The 20,498-nt window shown below is 32.9% G+C and overlaps 1 protein-coding gene across 3 annotated transcripts in view; it reads left to right on the top strand.

Annotated features, from left to right (window-relative positions):
* The window catches only part of RSF1 (remodeling and spacing factor 1), a 107,534-nt gene that overhangs the window by 53,568 nt on the left and 33,468 nt on the right, over window positions 1–20,498 (top strand). For all 3 annotated transcript variants that reach the window (XM_039848129.1, XM_039848128.1, XM_039848130.1), the window contains exons 3-5: window positions 1,418–1,510; window positions 2,899–3,104; window positions 9,574–9,728. In XM_039848129.1, coding sequence (XP_039704063.1) covers window positions 1,418–1,510; window positions 2,899–3,104; window positions 9,574–9,728 — 454 coding nt within the window. The remainder of the gene's footprint in view (window positions 1–1,417; window positions 1,511–2,898; window positions 3,105–9,573; window positions 9,729–20,498) is intronic.

Here is a 20,498-nt window from a genome sequence, read left to right as displayed (position 1 = left end):
ATTAATGCTGATCTTTTTTCTTTTTTTTTAATTTGCCAAACTTTAAGGCCTTTGTGCTATCTTATTTCTTCTGCCTGGAACATTACTACTAAAGATTTTCTTGTGGCTGATTTCTATTTTATGTCTCAGCCTTTTGTGTCAAATGTCAACTTTTTTAATGATGCCTTCCCTGAGCACCCAGGTCAGAGTAGCACTCAAACTATACATTACTTTATTTACAGCATTTGTCTCTACTTAAAATTTTCTTATTTTTACCTGTTTGACTACCTCTTAGAATGTAAGCTCCATGATGGCAGGTTGTCTGTCTTCTTCACCATGGTATTCCAGATCGTTGACTAGTTCCTGACATAGAGTTAGGTCCTCAGGAAATATTTGTGAAATCACTGGGTGAATGAATCTCTCTAAACTTCATGTTTCTCAAAGTAAAATAAAAATGTCCATTTGAATGATATCCAAGGACTCCCCCTGTCAGAGATAAACAGAGCCAGGCACTAGTTAAAGGCAATAAGGACAGCTTTTATTGAAATCACCTAGGTACTTTATGTCATTTTTCATGCCTGTTTTATAACTTTCAAGGTCAGTATTATTAGTGCTCTCCTTTTATTGTTGAAGGAACAGATTCACAGAAGTCATAGAATGACATTTCTCCTGATTAGTCCTTATTGTTGAGGGAGAGTAGATATCCAGATCTTTTTTTCTCAGCTTGTTAAGTGGCTCTGGTTTGCCTGAAATTGTATATGGAGAGAAGTCTAAAAATTTAAGTTAATGCTATATTACAGAAGGTTTTAAATGCCAAGTAATAGAATCTTTACCCATAAATAGGAGAACATTGAGTTGGAGAGTAGCTTGGTTAAAAATTTGCCTACCCAGGCCAGTGCGGATGAGCAGATGGCTATGTGCTATAGAGGGCAAGGAGCTAAAGTTCTCTATGAGGAAAATCAAGGCCAAGAAAGGCAAATGAATCCTCCTCCTTCCTGTCTTAGCTCATGTAATAAAGGTGTTTATCGTTCTAAATGAATAAATAAAAATATGCCTACAATTTGGCATGTTTTTTGAACCTATTATTCTTGCTCTCCAGAAACTTTCAGGCTATTTAGTGAGACGGAATAAGATGATTACCTGCATTTGGGAAAATGTGTCTAATTTTAGACACAAAAGAGTGTCTAAAATTCTTGAGAGCAGAGGAGGGAACTGCAGAGACCAGCACTTAGCTTAAATTCAGTTATCTGTCAATAGTAAGCGTTTCTGGTGTATTTAACTAGTATGCATTTTAGGGTGAAATTGGATTGGATTGTGTTTTCTATAAATGTTTTCCTTTAAAATTTATATTAAGAACAGTTAATATAATTTTACAACAAAACTACGTGTATAAATAAAACTTACTTTTTTATATTAAGATATTAACTTTCTCTGACAGATATGCCAAGAGTTTAATAGCACCTGGGCATGGGAAATGGAGAAGAAAGGCTATCTTGAAATGAGTGTTGAATGCAAACTAGCACTCCTAAAGGTAATAAATTTACTATTTGTTATAATTATTTTAATTTAAAAATTCACTTTTGACTCCTGGTTGAATTGGAAAATAACTGGAATGTAGACATTTTTATTGCTATTAGAAAAAGACAGTACATTTTCTCTTAAGTTTTAGTGACAAAACAGTCTATTTAAATTACTATTCTGGTTGTTTTTCAGTACACAAGTATATCTAGGTTTAATGATCTGTGCTTGTAGGGACTGTAGTAGATGGGCAGGCGGTTGCCACAGATCGATTTTATTCATTGTTTTCAGCTTCACAATCATTGCTAACATATACTTTTAAGTGTGGTTAATCTTTTACTGATCTACTAAATTAGTAATTCGATAGTTTTCCAGATGGCTAGGGGCATGCCATTGTGTACTTAATCAAATTCTCACATAGCCAAAGCCGTTAGATTAAAATAAGTCTTCTCAAAGTGGATTTATTTTCAAGTTTGAGTTTCCCTTTCTATTCCTACCCATTTCAGAGTGTTGGCCCTAAATATTAGCAAGGTGGCCAGCATAACTCCACAGACGAGACTTCTAGGCCAGGTAACTAGGCAAAGGCAAAGAGGCTTCGATAGGAACTTCATGTATTATCTTCCTGGGCAGAGAGGCTCAGGGAGAAACCTGACTTTATGCCTTAATCATATATAAAAATATATAACAGAAAGTCAGTTCCTCCAGTTTAGTGATGCATATGTCTTTTTTTTTAAGATAATTTTCCAGAGTCAGCTATCAGTGAGACTACCTTCCTTAAAAATGCACGTCTCAGACATGAGTGAAATCTAGAGTAAAAACCAAGCTGGTCCATGGTGTCCTGCTGGCTATAAAATGCAGTTTAATACATATACGTGTGTGTATATATATGTATGTATACATTTATATTTATTTTGTTATTATCCAAATGGTTTTAATTATTAGAATGCACAATTTTTAAATATGCAAATAAACTTTTAAAACCCAGAAAAAAAGCATGTCTTAGGCTTTCAAAAGCAGATTGCCATTTAAAGAATATATTCATTTAAAAGCTTTGAGAGAAAGAGTCATTGAAAATTTTATACTGTGAGACAATTTGGGAGACTATTGCAAGCAGACTCAGTGCTTTTGAAAAATAGCTTTACTTTTGTGTCTTTGGTTGTATTAAGCCTGTAAATTTGTGTAATACTGAAATAAAATGTTAACTTAAAATTTATCTGTTTAAATTGGTTATTCTAAACAGGTTTTATGAAAAGGGAGAGAAGATGGTGAAAGATGAATAAACTATAAATGTTCTTTTTGCTTCTGTCCCTGAATCAGTTTTATGGTTGAACATATTACATTAACTGTAATGGAGAAACATTTATGTGGGGTATTTCAAGCCATGCTATGACTATTTTCCAGTACCTCTGTGAGTGTCAGTTTGATGACAATCTCAAATTCAAGAATATTATCAATGAGGAGGATGCTGATAACATGCGTCTTCAGCCAATTGGCCGAGACAAAGATGGCCTCATGTACTGGTACCAGTTGGATCAAGATCATAATGTCAGAATGTACATAGAAGAACAAGACGATCAAGATGGCTCTTCATGGAAATGCATTGTCAGGTATCTTTTATGGGACTCTTTTTACATTTATTTGTATGTTTTTTCACTTTGATCTCTGGTCTCCTAGAACATAATCTCTGAGGCTGGTGTGGTCTTTTTCTTGTGGGATTGGGAGTTTCCAGGACCTAGCCTAGTGCCCGGCACAATACCCATAGTAGTCACTTAATTCATTATATGTCAAATAAATAAATTTATTTAGCATTGTAATCCATATCAGAACATATACCTTTTTCTTTAAGTAAAATAATAATAATAACACATTGATAATATGCACCAAAAAATCCATTGTTAGGAAAAATGCAAGAGTATTATTTGGTTTTTATTTAGCTATAGTTGTCTATTAGGATTACCTACTTATTCCTAATTATTTTAATTTAACCAATTCATCTTGATATTTTAGTATATTTTTGATTTTTACTGTACCAACATTTCTTGACTGGGGTTTTGAAGAAATTTGAGGAACATTGTCCTTTTTAAAAAATCTTGATTTCTTATCTGTGTCAACAGATATATTTGAACAGAAACATTTAATGTAAAACTTTGAAATACAAGGGTTTTTTTTTTTTAATCTGTAGATGATCCTGGGACCATTATTCAGAATCTTTATATCTCTAATTTACACCAGGGGATATGTCAAGAGAATTTCCTTACGAATAGAAAAGTAAAACGTGTGAACACCATAAAGTGGTGGTATTTAGTTATTAATGGTGAGAAAATTTTAGCAAATCTTAGACCAGACTTCATTAAGTGATTTGTAAAGATCAGAGAGGGTCTCCTGGAAAGGAAGTGCTTTTATATCAAGCCTACTGAAGAAGATAAAGTTTTATGCAGACTATTGAATGATTACTTTATAAACAATACGTACATATGGCCAATATTCACATGAAAAGGTGTTTGACATTATTATTCATCAGAAAATTCTCAGCTTAAACCATGATGAGATTGTAGGGGAGGAAAACTTTTCCCTTCTCTCTTCTAGGTTCTTTGGCTAGTCTAATAATTAAGTTGACATATGACAGATTAACAGAAGGAGGGGGAAAAAAAACATTTAATTTTGTACATGTGGGAGCCCCAAAAATAAGATAGGAGCCTTAAAGAAGTGACCAAAACAGACAACTTTTATACCTTTTTGACAAAGAAACAATATATTTGTGAAGAATTGACAAAGAAGTTTGGGTTTGGGGTAGTAAATTACTGGGGAAGTAACAAGTTTTGTTTATACAGCCTTCTCAGCCTTGAATTCTCTATTTCTGGTGATAAGGATGCCTTCTGCCCTCTTGGTTGGGATAGGTAGGATACCTTCACATGAGAGATTATTTCTTGCTTTCAGGGGGACAAAGGACTGTCAAAATGTCCTTCTTGCATTGACAAACTGTTTCGCAAGTAAATTTAATTTAAAATAAAAATTTGCTGAAATGACACATTATGGGGTGACATTTTCTGCTCCCATTCAAAATACCACTTTACGTCCACTAGAATGACTAAAATAAAAATGACTTACACACCAAATGTTAGCAGGAATGTGGACCAACTGGAACTTGTACCTTTGCTGGTGGGAATTAAAAAAGTGACCACTTTGGGAGACATTTTGGCAGTTTCTTCAAGTGTGAAACAAACTGTTATCCCATAACCCAGCATTTTCACTCCTAGGTATTTATTTTAGAGAAATGGAAACACATATTTACAAAAAAGCCTTTATGTAAAATAATGTTCATAGCATCATAATAGTTGTCATATGTGGATTATTGCTAAGCAATAAAAAGAAATGATCCTGTTATGTATGCAACTGTATGTATTTGTCTGAAAGGCATTATGGTGCATGAAACAGGAGCCAAAAAATACATGCCATTTTATTTCATTTATTTTAAGTTCTGGAATTAACTGATAAATGGTTATGATCATCAAAATTTTCCTTTTTCCTTTTGGTGGAGGAGAGGGTTTGAGTAGGACAGGGCAGGAAGAAATTTTCTGTGGTGATAGTAACATTCCTTATCTTGGATAGAGTTTTGGATTATATATAGTATATGCTTTTGCCAGAACTGATGAATTGAATATTTAAGATCTGTTCATTTCAGAGTATGTAAATTAACCTCAAAAATATTTTAAGAATTAGTAATTGACATTTTCAAAAAGTTTTATGCTAAATAGTGTGTACCGTTTTCATGAACTTGTAATTAAAATTCTGTCAAGACATTTCTAAACCATATGCTGCTAATATGGAACAGTGATTGAGAAGGTGGTCTCTAAAGTCAGACTGCAATTCAGTCTTGCCTTTAATATGTAATAACCATAACCTTAGGCAAATTACTGTACTTGTCTGTGTATCCTCACTTTCTTCAACTATAAAATGGGGGTAATAATAGTACCTATTTAATCAGGTTATATCGGAATTAAATGAACTAATTTATGTAAAACTCTTTGAGTACTTGAAACATAGTAATCACTGTTAACTTCTATTATTAATACTGCTGCTTTTGATATTACTCATTAATGTCTTCCTTCAGTTTCTTGGCCCCCACATTCAATTATCTTCTTTTCTTGTCTACTCGGTAATTTGGAATTACATGAAAAAGATGGGATATTACATGGTGGACCCTGATATCATATTACAAATATTTATTAAACACGTGATATAGTCACACTGTCTATGATCTGGAGTTGCAAAGACATTATGCCATTCCTTAAGAAGCTCTCTAAAGAAGAAAGATACAGAGAAATAGTAAATGATTATACAGTCATAAATGTGGTCTGTGATGTAGGTCATCCCATTGTGCTATGGAAGAACTAGATACCTAACCCACAGTTGCAGAAGATGATGCCTACACCTGGCTTTTTTTTCTTTTTGTCTATTTGTTTATGTTATTTTTTTTTTTATCGAATTGGACTGTCAGCTCAATTACTTCTGAAAGGTTTAATAATTGCCATTAACTTAAACTCCGAACAACCCTTGGACTTGGTAGGAACCCTAGGGAAAAATCATATTCCACAGTATAATAGGATGATATGTATACTCCATTTCACCAACATCTAGGTTAACTTCAGGTACAGATAGGAAAATGCCAGAGTTTAGAATCTGTTAATAATTATTAAGTCAGAATCTGCCCAAAACTGAGCTTTTAACTTTTCCATCTTAACATGTTCATCCCATCTCAGTTAATAGCAGCCGTATCCTTTTAGCTGCTTGGATTCAAGATCTTGGAGGCACATCCTTGACTTTTCTTTCTCTCTAATTCCACATCCACTCATTCAGCAAATCCAATCAGCTTTCTATGCAAAATACATCCAGCGTTCGATTGTTCCTCATCCCTTTCATAGCTACATTCTTGTCCAAGTCACCATTTTTTAAAAAAAAAAACTCGGTGATTTTTTTTAGTATAGTCACAAGTTGTGCAGCCATCACCATTGTCTAACTCCGGGACATTTTCCTCACCCCATACCCTGTACACTAGCAATTTATTCTTCATTCTCCCTTTCCCCAACCCAAGGCTGCCACCAGTCTCCTTTCTGTTTCTATAATTTGTCTAGTCCAGACATTCCACATACAGAAAATCATACATCATGTGGCCTTTGTGTCTGGCTTCTTTCAGATACAGTGTTTTCAGGGTTCATCTATGTAGTAAGAATCAGTACTTAATTCCTTTTTCTGGCTAAATGGTAGTCCCTTGTATGAATATACCACATTTGTTTATCCATTCTATGCTTGTCTTTGACAGCATAGTTGGACTTAGCCATGGGTGACACATTCCAGGCTAAGAGAACAGAAGTACAAACACCTGACATTCTAAGAGTGCACAATATTTTGGAGGGATGTATCTATCTGACTTAATATACCTGGGAAGAAATGTTTTAGAGAAAACAGTGGAAGGAGGGAGGGCAAAGCAACTAAATTGTTGTTAGTGTCCATAGTCTACTTTAAAAGGTCTGTAGAGAATGGTAAAAAAAAAAAAAAAAAAAAAAGCTATAATTTGAATATGTATATATTTATAAAGTTCCCTCTGACTAGTTCAAATTTAGGATTTAAAAAATATTTAGCACATTAAATAATTGTTAGGTTAACATAGGCAAAACCCAGAGATGGCTAATTTTCTATTTTTATATGATAATGACTACATTAAGCTTGAGTCTTAACACAATAATCAGGATAAAAGCCTATGAGAGTTCTTTCTTAGTAAATTTTTCTGCTAAATTCCTTTGTTGCTTAGAGTAGTGGAAAAAATTGGACTTTCTAGAAATATTGGCTCTCTTCTAATGTTTGGAAGGTTTTTAAAATAGGTATAATGGAAAACCAATATATTCTTCAGTTTCCAGCATGACCTCAAAAAATAACAGATTAGGTTGAGACACTTCTTAAATATGAAATTCTCAATGAAATATGAGAAATAATAACATTAAGTGGATAGAGCCTTAGGTTAGAAGCAGGTAATGAAGTTAAGAGATGGAAACTTTGCCAAAAATAATTTTAGTTAATGTCTCTAGCTTTTAATTTTCCTTTTTGTAAAGTGGAGGCAGTACCAGACAGGATCTTGAAAGAGCATCTAATCTGACCTTCTACTATTAGAGAATTAAAATTCTGTATTGATCATTTTATTGGCTATGCTTATATGAGATTTATAATATATAAATAATATTTATATATTATTTTTGTATATATTTATACATATTTTATTGGATATGCTCATATATTTATATAATACAAATATATTGTAAAAATATTTATATATTTTATATATAATTATATTTTATTGGATATGCTTATACAATATAATATATAAATATTTATATATTATAATATTTTTATATAAGTTTTATATATTATATATAATATTTATATATAAATATAATATATATAAACCTGTGTGCTCATTCCCATACACCGTGACAAAATAGTTGCCATTTTAATTTCTGAATGGTATCTATCAATGGCAATTTTATTTCCTTCAAAGGCCAATTTAATAATACTAGAGGGAATCCAGTCTTTTATTTTATAGATAAGGAAGTTGAGGCCTAGTAAAAATAGATGACCTGTCAAGGGGCACATAGCCATCTAGTTTAGGAACAGGGATTTTGTTTATTAACTTTTTTTTTTTAAGCCTGCTTCATAAGGTGGTTTTCCTGCTTTCAAGCAGTAGAGTTTAGCGATATGAAGGTGGAAAGGGGATAGGAGGATAAAGGGCATACATGTCATGACATATAAGAAAACAAGTAATTTTATCTTAATGCAAATTACATAAAATTAGAGGCACATACACAGTGCTTTGAGAACACAGATGGGAACCTCATGGTGCTGATTAATTAACTTAGTGGCAGAACTAGGGCTCAGTTTCCCAACTCTTTGTCCATGGTTTTCTTTTTGTCTTCACTGTTACGTATTATTTATCTTAGCAGGAAAAAAAATCCAACTGAGTTTTCTTATTTCTAAGTGGCATTTAACTTGACCATTCCACACCTCTGGTTTTGATAGTAAAAGTAGAGAATATGTAGATTAGAATCTTTATTTGAGATTGTCTTATATTTTTGATCGAAATTGAATTCCTTTTCTATAGTTAGTTATAAATTCCCTTCCTATATTTATAAGGAGAAAGGAACACCTAAACAAGGTTTTTTTGTGTTTTGTTTTGCTTTGTTTTGTAATTTCTTCTCACTTCTTTTACTCCTCTTTCCAACTGTATAAATTGGAATTCTCTCAATTTGAAAAATTAGACGTCTTAATGTAAAAAGAGGTTGATCTTTCTTTTATTTAATGAAAAGAAAAATTGTCCTTTCATAACAAACATTTAAAAATTTTAAATAAAAGTGTTTAGATCATCAAAACAATATATTTAATAGTTTTAAGGATGTACAGGTACTTAAATTCCCTTTTTTATTGTGGTAGGATATACATGACATCAAATTTATTTTTTTTAACAAATTGACAAAACACCAGCAACCTAAATTCTTAGGCTTTAGAATACGTTTTTAGAGCTTACTTTTTACCATATTACACAGAAAGACCTGGATCATAATTTTATAATGTTATTTTCTCTGTAGGTGGAAAAGAGTTTTTATTTCCAAATGAATCAAACTGGAATCATTTTGTTAAAAAGAAATGCTTCTTTAAGCAAGTTTTACATTGATATTGTACTTCTTAGAGATTGCATAGTACTTTAAATAATTATCATACCTTGATTTTTGTTTAATTTGTTCCTACTATTGCTTTCAGCCAAAGGGCTATGCATTGCCATGCTAATCAATAGAGATAATAGTCTAAGATTCCTCTTTGGAGAATAGTATAATTTAATATATATTCATTCCTACTACTTAATTTTAAAATTCAAGGTTAATTAGTTTTAGCTATACCACTGATTTGGATGTCCTTAATGTGTGTGGTTTTTTCTTTTTTTTTAATTTTAATTTCTAATACTTATTATTCTGAAAGCTCTTTAGAACAGAAGAAAGATTTTTATGCTGTCTTGTTTTTTCTCTTGTGTAGAAATCGAAACGAGTTGGCTGAGACTCTTGCACTCCTGAAAGCACAAATTGATCCTGTACTATTGAAAACCTCTAGCCAACAGGACAACTCTTCCCGGGAAAGTCCCAGCTTAGAGGATGAGGAGACTAAAAAGGAGGAAGAAACACCTAAACAAGGTTTTTTTTGTGTGTTTTGTTTTGCTTTGTTTTGTAATTTCTTCTCTCTTCTTTTACTCCTCTTTCCAACTATATAAATTGGAATTCTCTCAATTTGAAAAATTAGAAGTCTTAATGTAAAAGAGGTGATCTTTTATTTAATGAAAAGAAAAAAATTGTCCTTTCATATCAAACATTTAAAAAATTTAAATAAAAGTGTTTAGATCATCAAAACAATATATTTAACAGTTTAAGAATGTACAGATACTTAAATTCCCTTTTTTATTGTGGTAGGATATACACGACATAAAATTTGTTTTTTTGAACCATTTTTAAGTGTTCAATTTTGTGACATTAAGTACATGCACGTTATTGGGCAACCATCACCACCATCAATCTCCAGAGTCATTTTCCTCTACTGAAACTACCCATTAAACATTTAACTCCCCATTTTCCTTTCCCTTGGCAGCCACTATTCATTCTACTTTCTGTCTCTGTGAATTTAACTAACTCTAGGAACCTTATGTAAGAGAAATCATACAATATTTGTACATTTGTGACTGGCTTATCTCACTGAACAATATTGTCTTCAGTGTTCATGTTGTAGCGTGTGTCAGAATTTCCTTCCTCTTTAAGGCTGAATAACATTCCATTGTATGTATCACCACCTTCTGTTTATTCATCTGTCAGTGGACTCTTTTTTTCTTTCACCTTTGGCTGTTTTGATTAATGCTGCTATGAATATGGGTATACAAATATCTGTTTGAGGCACTTCTTTCACTTCTTTTGAGTCTGTAACCAGAAGTGGATTTGCTGGATCATATGGTAGTTCTATTTTTAATTTTCGAGACTCTACCATACTGTTTTTCACAGCCCCTGCACCATTTTACATTCCTACCCATTGCTTGTTATTCTTTTTTAATTTATTATAATAGCCATTCTAATGGATGTGAAGTGGTATTGGGTTGTTTTTTCTTTGTTCGTGGACGTTTTTTTTGTTTTTTGTTTTTGTTTTGGTTGCACCTAACAAACTCTTAAGTCTACTTTAATTAAATTATTAAAAATGATTTTTTTCCTGGCTAAGTTTTCTAATTTGCTTAACCAAGCAGATCAGGTCCTAACCTTTATAGGAGAAAAGAAACCAACTGAAATTTTGTCTAACATCTTTTTACTTTTTGTTGATAACATGCCTTTTAATGACAGGGAAGGAGGTTGCTCTCCTTGACATGCTTTATTCCTTTGCTTTTAGTTTTCCTCTGTTTCAGTTAGAACCTGAAAACAATATATTCTTATCTTATTTGCTGCTTTGAGAGAACCATTTATAAAGTCATCCCCTAACTGCAAGCATTGTTTGAAAACAAGTAATTATGCCATTTAATGTAGGATATAATGTTTCTACATATTAAGCATTTCTTTCAGCAAAAATCCTAATTATTTTTCTTTGGCTGGTGTTTACCTGATTTCAAATATCTGTGATGGTTTTATTTGTAAGCCATATTTCTCATTTGAAAAATTACTTTGTATATGTTAAAGCTCAATTTGTAGGCTGCTTAATTAAGTAAAGCTTAATAATTTTAACGTTGTCTGACCCCCTTATTGAATTTCCAGATTTTTTAAGTAGCACTTCCTAAAGATTGGTTCTCAGTTTAGACTAATATTATTAGTTCATTTCTCATTCAGTTTGATTATTCATTTGTGTTTTGCTTATTCTCATACACAATTAAAATTAAGACCAGAGAGAATATAAATTGGAAAGAGAGGCAAGATAATAGAAATTCAAGAGGCACTTATTCCTATTAGGTGAACATAAATTTGACACTGATCTTGAAGGGAGATTTCTTTGTGTAGTTTAAATTACCAAACAAACACTCAAAATGAAACAGTTTATTCAGTAAAGTACAGCTCTTCCTAGTATTTAATTCTAAAATTTCATTGTGGGGTCTTACAGTAGAGGATGGGGGTTTCAACAGTAATAGCAGCTAACGTTTACTGGGCACATTGTGTTTCTTTGCAGCCTACCAAATGCTGCACATGCATTTTCATTTAATCCTCATAGCAGCTCTTTGAGGTAGCTACTATTATTATTTAAATTTTATAGATAAAGTAATTGGGATGTTTATACATTTAGTCCAAATCATATAGATAATAAAGTGTGAGAGCTTAAATTTGAACCTTGATCCTTGTAAAGTCAGTGCTCTGTAACTAGAGTGATATAGAACTGTACTTCTTAAATTTTAATATGCATTCTGTTCACCTCATGATCTTTTTAAAATTCAGAAGATAATTGAATCAGTCTTGTGTGGGGCTTTTTTGCCATTTTAACAAGGACGTAGATGATGCTGGTCAGAGGACCACATTTTGAGTAGCAAGGTTATAGCTTGGAAACAAATACAGCAAAGGCTTTTCATACAGCTGTTTCTGAAAACATTTCTCAATGAATGCCGATGCTATAACACTCAACACAATTAAGAAAACGTCTGTGAGGGAGGATATCTCTTGAAAAAGTAGAGAGGAGGAGGAGCAAGACATTTAATTCTTTGTTTTTCTCCTTACTCTTTTAAATAGTGTCTCTTCTGTTTCTCCTATCTAAAAGCAAAATGCTTCTTATTCATTCATCTGTTCATTTAATTAATACTTATTATGTACGTACTATGGGCCAGACATGATTTTAAACATGGGAGTTTTGTAACCAAAGTAGTAAAATCCTTGCTTTTGTGAAGCCTACACTGTAGTGGATAAAACAAGCTAACATATACCATTTACCATGTGCCAAGTACCATTCTCAGTGCCTCACATATATTGAGTCATGTAATCTTCACAAACATCCTATTAGGTATTACATTATTATTTCCTTTTTTTTTTTCAGATGAGAGGTGAGACAAGGAGAGGTTTAAGTAACTTTCCCAGGGTCACACAGCCTTAGTGGCACACCCAGTATTCAAACCTGAGCAGTCTTTAGTCTTTCTCCATAGTTGGGTACTTTTGATGCTGATTTACACATTATTTGGAGTATTAGACAGTTTTATTCAGCACCCAAAGTGCTATCTCTTATTTCATTATCTCAGGTGTAGATTGTGTTCTGTTCTATCGCTAATCAAAGAAATGTGATTCCAGTTTGTCATTTTTGTTACTCTTGTATATAAACAAACATTGCCCTTCAGTTTGAAAGCTGGAAACAGTCCTAGTGAATGTCTAATGTTAGACTAGTAAAGCAAAATGTGACAAGTTAAAAATTGTATGGTTGGATATTTGGAAACCATCAAGAAGGAAAAACAAATTAGGAGCTTGAGAAAGAATAAAACAGCCACTCTTTTTCTTGCAGCTAAAATTTATTTAAGATTTTTCTTTACTCATTAGTTAAATTGCCATGCTTTATGCCTAACCTGAGAAGATATTAAAGAGCGGCTCAGCACATAATACAAAAAGATTCTTTGTTGTATCGGTGCCAAGGAAAAATTTGTTACCTATAAAAATGGGCCCAAAAATATCCAAAAAATGGCATCATTTGGGCTAAAGAGTTCATTAATTGAATAATTAAATTGACTTTTTGTTTCAGAGATAATTAGAACTGCCTTCTGAAAAGTCCAAATTTATTAGACTGGCACCAGAATCTCACAGACTGGCCTCAACCTGTCTGTCTAGTGTTATCCTCCTACATGATCACTGGTTCCAGATTATCTAGATACCCGTATTTACTCCATGTCTTGCACATTCCTTTTGTGTTTTATCTTGCTCTTATCTCCCTGAGGTACTGTTCTTCCACTCTGGAAATTCTAGTTATACTCCAGGCCATCTGGAATCCAATCTTCTTAATCTTTTGGCAAGCTCTACTAGCACTTAGACTATTTTTATTACACTTACATTAGAGTCCATCATACTACCAAATTTGAAGCTGTCAAATACTTGTTGAATTGTTGTTCTCAGACCATCGTAGTGATTAGGTGTCATTTAAGCCCTTTTCTAAGACCGAGGATATCATTTCAGGTGTTATACTACCTGGAAGTTACTGTGCTTAAAGTTAACCATGAAATTCAATATATGTTTTTACTTCACGTTAGATAGTGTGTTCTAATTTAGAAGGGACTTTTAACTTCAAAGGAACTTTTATAGGGGAAAACAAAGTTGAGAAACATCCTAAACTTTAGTTTTTTTCCTACTGATTAGGAAGAGACTTTTGTTAATTTTTACAGTCATACACTTGAGAATGAGAAGAGAGTATCATTTAAGAATCTCTAATAGAGAATAGAAATTGTAGACTGGCAGCTTGAAAACTCAGTGTGTTTATTTTGGTCTGTACAGTGCTGATTCGTTTTGTTTTTGTTTGTTTGTTTTTAACTGAGATAAAATGTACCATTTTTATTAAGTGGTTTTTAATATATTCATAATGTTCTGCAACCATAGCCACTATCTAGTTCCAGACAATTTATATCATCCCACAAAGAAACCCTGTAACAATAAGTATTCACTTGCCAGTTTCTCCCTGGAATTCACTAACCTACTTTCTATCTGTGAATTTGCCTATTTGTTTCGCATAAATGGAATTACACAATATGTGGCCTTTTGTGACATTCTCCTTTTACTTGGCATAATATTTTCAAGGTTTATCTATGTTTTAGCATATGTTGGTACTTCATTTCTCTTTATGATTGAATAATTGTCCCTTAGGGATATACTGCAGTTTCGCTAATCCATTGATGGACATTTGAGTTGTTTCCACTTTTTTGGATATTATGAGTAATGTCTCGGTCAACATTCATTTAGAAATTTTTGTGGGAACATTTTTACATATGTATTTTTTAAAATTTGAATTTGCTGTCAAAATTTAAAATTGAAAATTAGAAGCGTTGGTAACAATGGACCATCATTCCCATGTGTTAGCGATGGGCTGTACCTGAATAATGGCTGACCCTCTGTGGTGGGACTCATACTGTCCAGTTTACTATAGTCCTCTCTTGTGTCTCCTAAAATTGGCGTTAGTCTCAGTTGCTTGGCCTAGTACTTAATTTTGTTGTTTTTATAGTTAAAGTGGAAAAAAATTCATGCCTCTATCAAATATTGAAAAAAGGGGATCTAGAAAACTAGGAGAGAGGGGCTAATTTTTTGCAGAAGTGAAGAATATTTTTACAGTTGTAGTAGGTGCAGTAACCTACAGATTATCTTCTTGTAGCAATTATTAACATGATATATAAAGCTTAATTCAGAATGGCAAAATAATATAATTTAATGTAGCGTATGCTCTGTCTGCCATGACAAAATAGATTGGTGGCTTAAAGTGCAGAAATTTATTTTCTCACCATTCCGGAGGCTAGAAGTTCCGACTGAGGTGCCTGCAGACACAGTTTTCTCATGAGGGCTTTCTTCTTGGCTTGCAGATGGCCACCCTCTCTCTATGTCCTCACATGGTCTCTTATATTTGTTCATGCGGAAAGAGTGATCTGATGTTTCTTCCTCTTCTTATAAGGGCACTAGCCCTGTCATATTAAGACTCCATCATTGATCTTATTTAACCATAATTACCTCTAAAGGCTCTATCTCCAAATACAGTCACATTGGGAATTACGGCTTTCATGTATGAATTTGGAGGTGGAGTATAATTCAGTCTATACTTGCAATATTATGAAATAATCCACTGTAAATAATGGAAAAGCTACCTGATTGAGAGATTTGGAGGGACAAGGGAAGATCTGAAATTTCGGTGAAATTTGTTTCTGAATGCTGTGATGAGCAGTTATATATATTCCTAAGAAAAAAAATATTACATGTGTATCAAAACTTTTTTTTTTTGCTGTTGAGTTTGCAGCAAAAAAGTGTTGTCAGACTAGAATGAGCATTTGCATATATAAGACAATTGGAATACTCTTGTTCATAGTTAATAGATTACTAGGAACAGATGAGATAAGTCATTTATTATATTTTCTGTTGTAGCTGATACAAGCATTGATATTAATGATATTACCCATAATGACTTCTTTATTCGTAGATTCATTAGAACTTTTTAACAAAGACAGTTAATTTGGAAATAGATCCTTAATGAGCCCAACTTTAGGAAATGCCTTTTTAATGTATTGAAGGAAAAATCTTAAATATAAATGTAGACAGGTTTTATTTAGAAAAAGTAACCTATACATGATCTTCCTTTGGCCATGGGGAATGTAATATTTGATAAAAAGCTTAAATTCCAGGTAAAGACATTTTGTGAAAACAGCATTTTTAAAGACAAAAGGACTTAAGTTACTTTGCTGCATCATTACCTGGGTATTATTTTTATAAAAAATTTAAAAGTGAACCATTTCATAGTTATGATAATTAACCTTTGGAACTGGATAAGCTCTCAAAGCTTGACTTATAAGTGAACCAATGTTTTGCCTAATGAATGAACTGCACAATACAGTATTTTTTTGTACTGTGAGGTTGGATGATCTGCGGTGCCCATCAGGAATCTTCTTAGGTCCAGCTGAGCATTCAGACTCACAATACCATACTCAGCAACAGTCTATTAAGATCGATGTAGGACAAGAGTCAGAGCTTGCCAACAGGAATAGTCTTTGCTGCAGTTTATGCAGCAGTTCATATGGCCAAACCATCTCATATGGGAGAAGTATCTTCTCCTAGGTGACAATTTCAGAAGCAAGTATATAGGATTTTCATTGCATAGGTACAGAAACTGCTTTGTCTTAAAAGCCTCATGTTCCACATAAGCCCTCACCTCTTATAACAAACTCTATAGGTATATGTTCCTGGGTCTTCATGCCCAAAGAGTCACTCACTGCATTTAGGTGAGTCCAAAATATGGCATCACCATTATGTATTTATATATTTTTTTTCATAGTCCAGATGCAATTTATCAAATAGAGGTCATTGATATCGAGAATACTATTGCCTAGTAATCTCCTAGGTGACACTCCAGTTTTTTTTTAAGTTTGCCAGAGGAGCACAACTTTACCAACAGTCATGTTCTCAAGTGAAGGAAAAAAGCTTTTCTTAGTTCATGGCCCATAGATGGTTTTAGTCATGGTTTGATGCTGGAAAGCCTTTGGTGGGGGAAGGGGCAGAGACAGTTTATAACTTTTTAGTGTCATTCAGGGAAAAATCTTTACCTCAGCAATAAATATTTTCCTAGATATTCAGTTTTTAGGTTGTCAAAACAATTGAATCACTTGGATATTGTATTTTACAAGTGGATTTACATTTTTCCCCCCATGAAATTGGTTCAATAGGAAATGAAGCAGATAAGGAATGGTCTGGCCCACTTTCCTACACTGCAGTTGGTATCCAGAAATGGATGCGATGGCCTGAATTCTGAAACAGGTTCTCTGACTTTAAACTTAAGACAAAAAATTAATGTTGTTTAGTTTGCCTTTCTTAAGTAATACTGTAGAACTAAGAGGTACAGGATAAATTAAACCAACGTTTGCTAGTATAAAACTGAAAACTAAATAATAATGCATTCAATTACAAAAATTGTGTGAATATCCTAAGAGAAGATGCTCTGTATACAAAAAACATTCTTTAGAATTCTATCAATGTATGAAAATACCTGCATTTATGAACAACTGTTTACTGACATAAAGCATGTGGTAGTAAATATTGCTTCCTGTCAAATGGCTCAAGGCTAAATTCTGTATTGCATATAACAGTGCTAAGTACTAGACCCAACATTGTGATCATGACTAGGAAAAAAAAAATCAGTTTCTGATTCCTAATCAGAGGAGTCATGAATTATTATGAAATAAAATATAAAAATTAAGTAGGTTCTTTCAATTTAAAACATAGACATCAACATTATACATATTTGAATTATGCTCAGTAAAAATAGAATTTAATTATATTTCTGGCATTTTATTTTTTTCCCCTCTGCCCATCACTGCCCATTTATGTTATCTGCCTGGCCCCTGTAGCCATTAGTGTTTGTGACTCCTTCTGTAGAATGTGAGTACTAATTGTTACAGCTATAAAGAAATATTTGGTATGATGTGGGGGTATAATCTGGAGATTTATCTGGGTACAAAATAATCCACTGTTTTTATTACCATGTTAAATATTGGTTTACTCCAAATAAGTATACAGAGACCAGATAAATAGAGGTGTATTGTTACTTTGTTAATGATATCTTAGTTTACTTCATATCATTATCATCATTCCATCTTTACATCAGTCCTGACTTATATAGCAAAGATAAGGGACAAAAAAGACATGGAAGTTTGCATTTCTTTTATTTTTATGCCATGAACAATAGGACACAGACCACAGTGCTGCTTATATAAAAGGTTTATGCCGATTGGGGAGGACAGAAGAAAAGGCAGGAGGTAAACAAGGAAGAAGGGAGAGAGATGGAAGGAGAAAAGCAAAAGAAATCTTTCATGATTAGAGAAACTGTTGAAGTTGTTTTTTTCTGATTCATTTTGTTATGACTTGAATCATAAGAAAATTTGTTGCCATTTATGATTTTTAGAAAGTGGCAGTGGCATGGTTTTCAAGTCTCTGCAAATCCCTCATAAAAGAAACATGTTGATGGCAAAATTTGAAAAGTGTAGTTAATACCTGAAACTAAGATCTTAAAGGCACTTGGGTACTCTGGGCATTATGAATTCTCAGATCTCCAGTCAAAGCTCCCTTCGAAAACAAAACTCTACACTGAGATTTGTCCACACTGCTGGAGTAGAATTCAAATTAAGTAGGATGGGGGCAGTAGTGACAAGCAAAAAAGAAGTTTCAAATAAAAGTATGGGAAAGGAATAGAGTTATGTGATCTTCTAGTGTAAATCACTTTAATTTTTAATATCACAAAAAGAGCATGTAGGGAGCTCTAGAGCTATGAAATTAGAAAAACTACTTAATGTAAAAATAAGCAACTGAAAACTGCTTAAGGTCAAATCTCACAGGATTATAGGATTATAAAATATAAGAAGCAGAGTAACATCACAACAGTGAATGAAAGCTTATCTGAAAGACTTGCCTACAAAACCTATGAAAACTACAACTTAATAGGTTGTAGAACTCAGGAAAGAGTTTAGGTTTTTTGAAAATCAGAAGAAACATCTACGCAACAAACACAAGAATTAGTATCTTTAAATAGCAAATGGAAAGCTGTAAACTTTTTAAAAATTAAAAAGAAATGAAAGAATTGAGAGAAAGAGACAAGGAAGGATTTGAAAATAGGCAAAGAAAATGCAGCAGGGGTCGTCCACAAAAAAGAAAATCAAAGTAAGGGAACAGACAAAAATACTAAAGACTCTGTTCAACAAAACTTCTTGAAATAAAGGTATGACACTTCATGTTGAAAAGACACTACATATGTTGGAAAATGAACCCAGAATGAGTATCAAGACATAGTCTAGTAAAATTATTGGGCTTTGGAGAAATGCTTTGGCTCTCCAGACATTCCAAGTGACTTAAGGGAAAGAAAACCAGACTGCCATTGCTCTGTTTGATGGCAATGTTCTGTGCCAAAAGAAAATAGGGGGAAAATGTGAGACAGAGATTTTATATCTGACTTTCACATGAAGACTGTAGATAAATTGTTATCAATATCTAAGATCTATTTTCCTATAAGTCTTTTTCATTGGAATCTTCTATTGAAGGAGCTTCAGATGGCCAAGTTGGCTAACAAAACATCAATAATGGGTGTAGAAATAAATATAACTATTTATTTCTGTGGTTTAGTATACATACATATGGTTTCTACTTCTGTTTATAAAAGGAATCTAAGAACAGTGATACCCTGTAGCAATGGGCACTCTTGGCCTCTAGATTTTTATTTCCAAATATCGTTCTTCTATTAAGGCAGCCAGAGCTCCTTAGAGATGGGATTGATTCTGGTGAAGGGGCAGGAAAATACAAAATAAGCCTGGAACATCTTGGAATGCCAGAAACTAATGGTGGACTCAAAAATGAATTTGGGCGTATTGGTAGGACACAGGTGCCAACCGGAAGGAGCTCCTAATGGTGAAAGCAATTGTTTTAGTGACAAATTTATATAATGATAGATTTTAAACCATAGAATAAAATACATGTCTCTGAATTCCTACTTATATAATTATGTAATTGAGTAAATAAGTAAATAGAGGTGAAGGAAAAGTTCTTCCCTTCAAGTGAATATCAGTTAATTGATATAGAAGGAATGAAGGAAATAAAAAATTACCATAGGGAAACACTACAATAATAATTGTTGCAGGCAAGATCTCTGACAGATGCTAACATTAGTGGATGAAAGTTTGTGGAAAAATAGGATATTAGCACAATCTCCCCCAAGATATTTACCTGTTAAAAAAAAGAGGAAATAGTAACTTCACAGTGGAGTAACCAGCTGATACCCCCTTAACCAAATGAACAAAGTTTTGACATCATGTACCCTCTAATTATAATGCACAGCATCTCTTTTGTGGAATTTTTGTCAAAAAGGTATAATCTCAGTCTAATCGAGAAAACATCAACAAGCTCAAATAAAGAAGTATTTCACAAAATCACTTTCAGGATCAGAAGAGACAAGGAGAGAATGAGCGATGGTCACAGATTGGAGGAGATGAGAGGAGAACAAAATGAAATATGGATCCTCAAACAGAAAGGACATCAAGGGGGAAATGACAAAATTTCAATAAAATCTGTTTAATTAATAGTATTTTACTAATGTTAATTTCCTGGATAATTATACAATGAGTATGTAAGTTGTTAACTTTAGGAAAAATAGTGTAAAGGTATACTTGAACTATTTTTGTAATATATCTATGTCTAAAATTATTTCAAAATAATTCATAAAAGAGTGTTAGGTGAGCATTAAATTTGTTGTTACAT

The sequence above is a fragment of the Pteropus medius genome, unplaced genomic scaffold, assembly GCF_902729225.1.
Source record: "Pteropus medius unplaced genomic scaffold, Ma_sr-lr_union100, whole genome shotgun sequence".
NCBI lineage: Eukaryota > Metazoa > Chordata > Mammalia > Chiroptera > Pteropodidae > Pteropus > Pteropus medius.
This window is presented reverse-complemented; position numbering and strand designations above follow the sequence as displayed.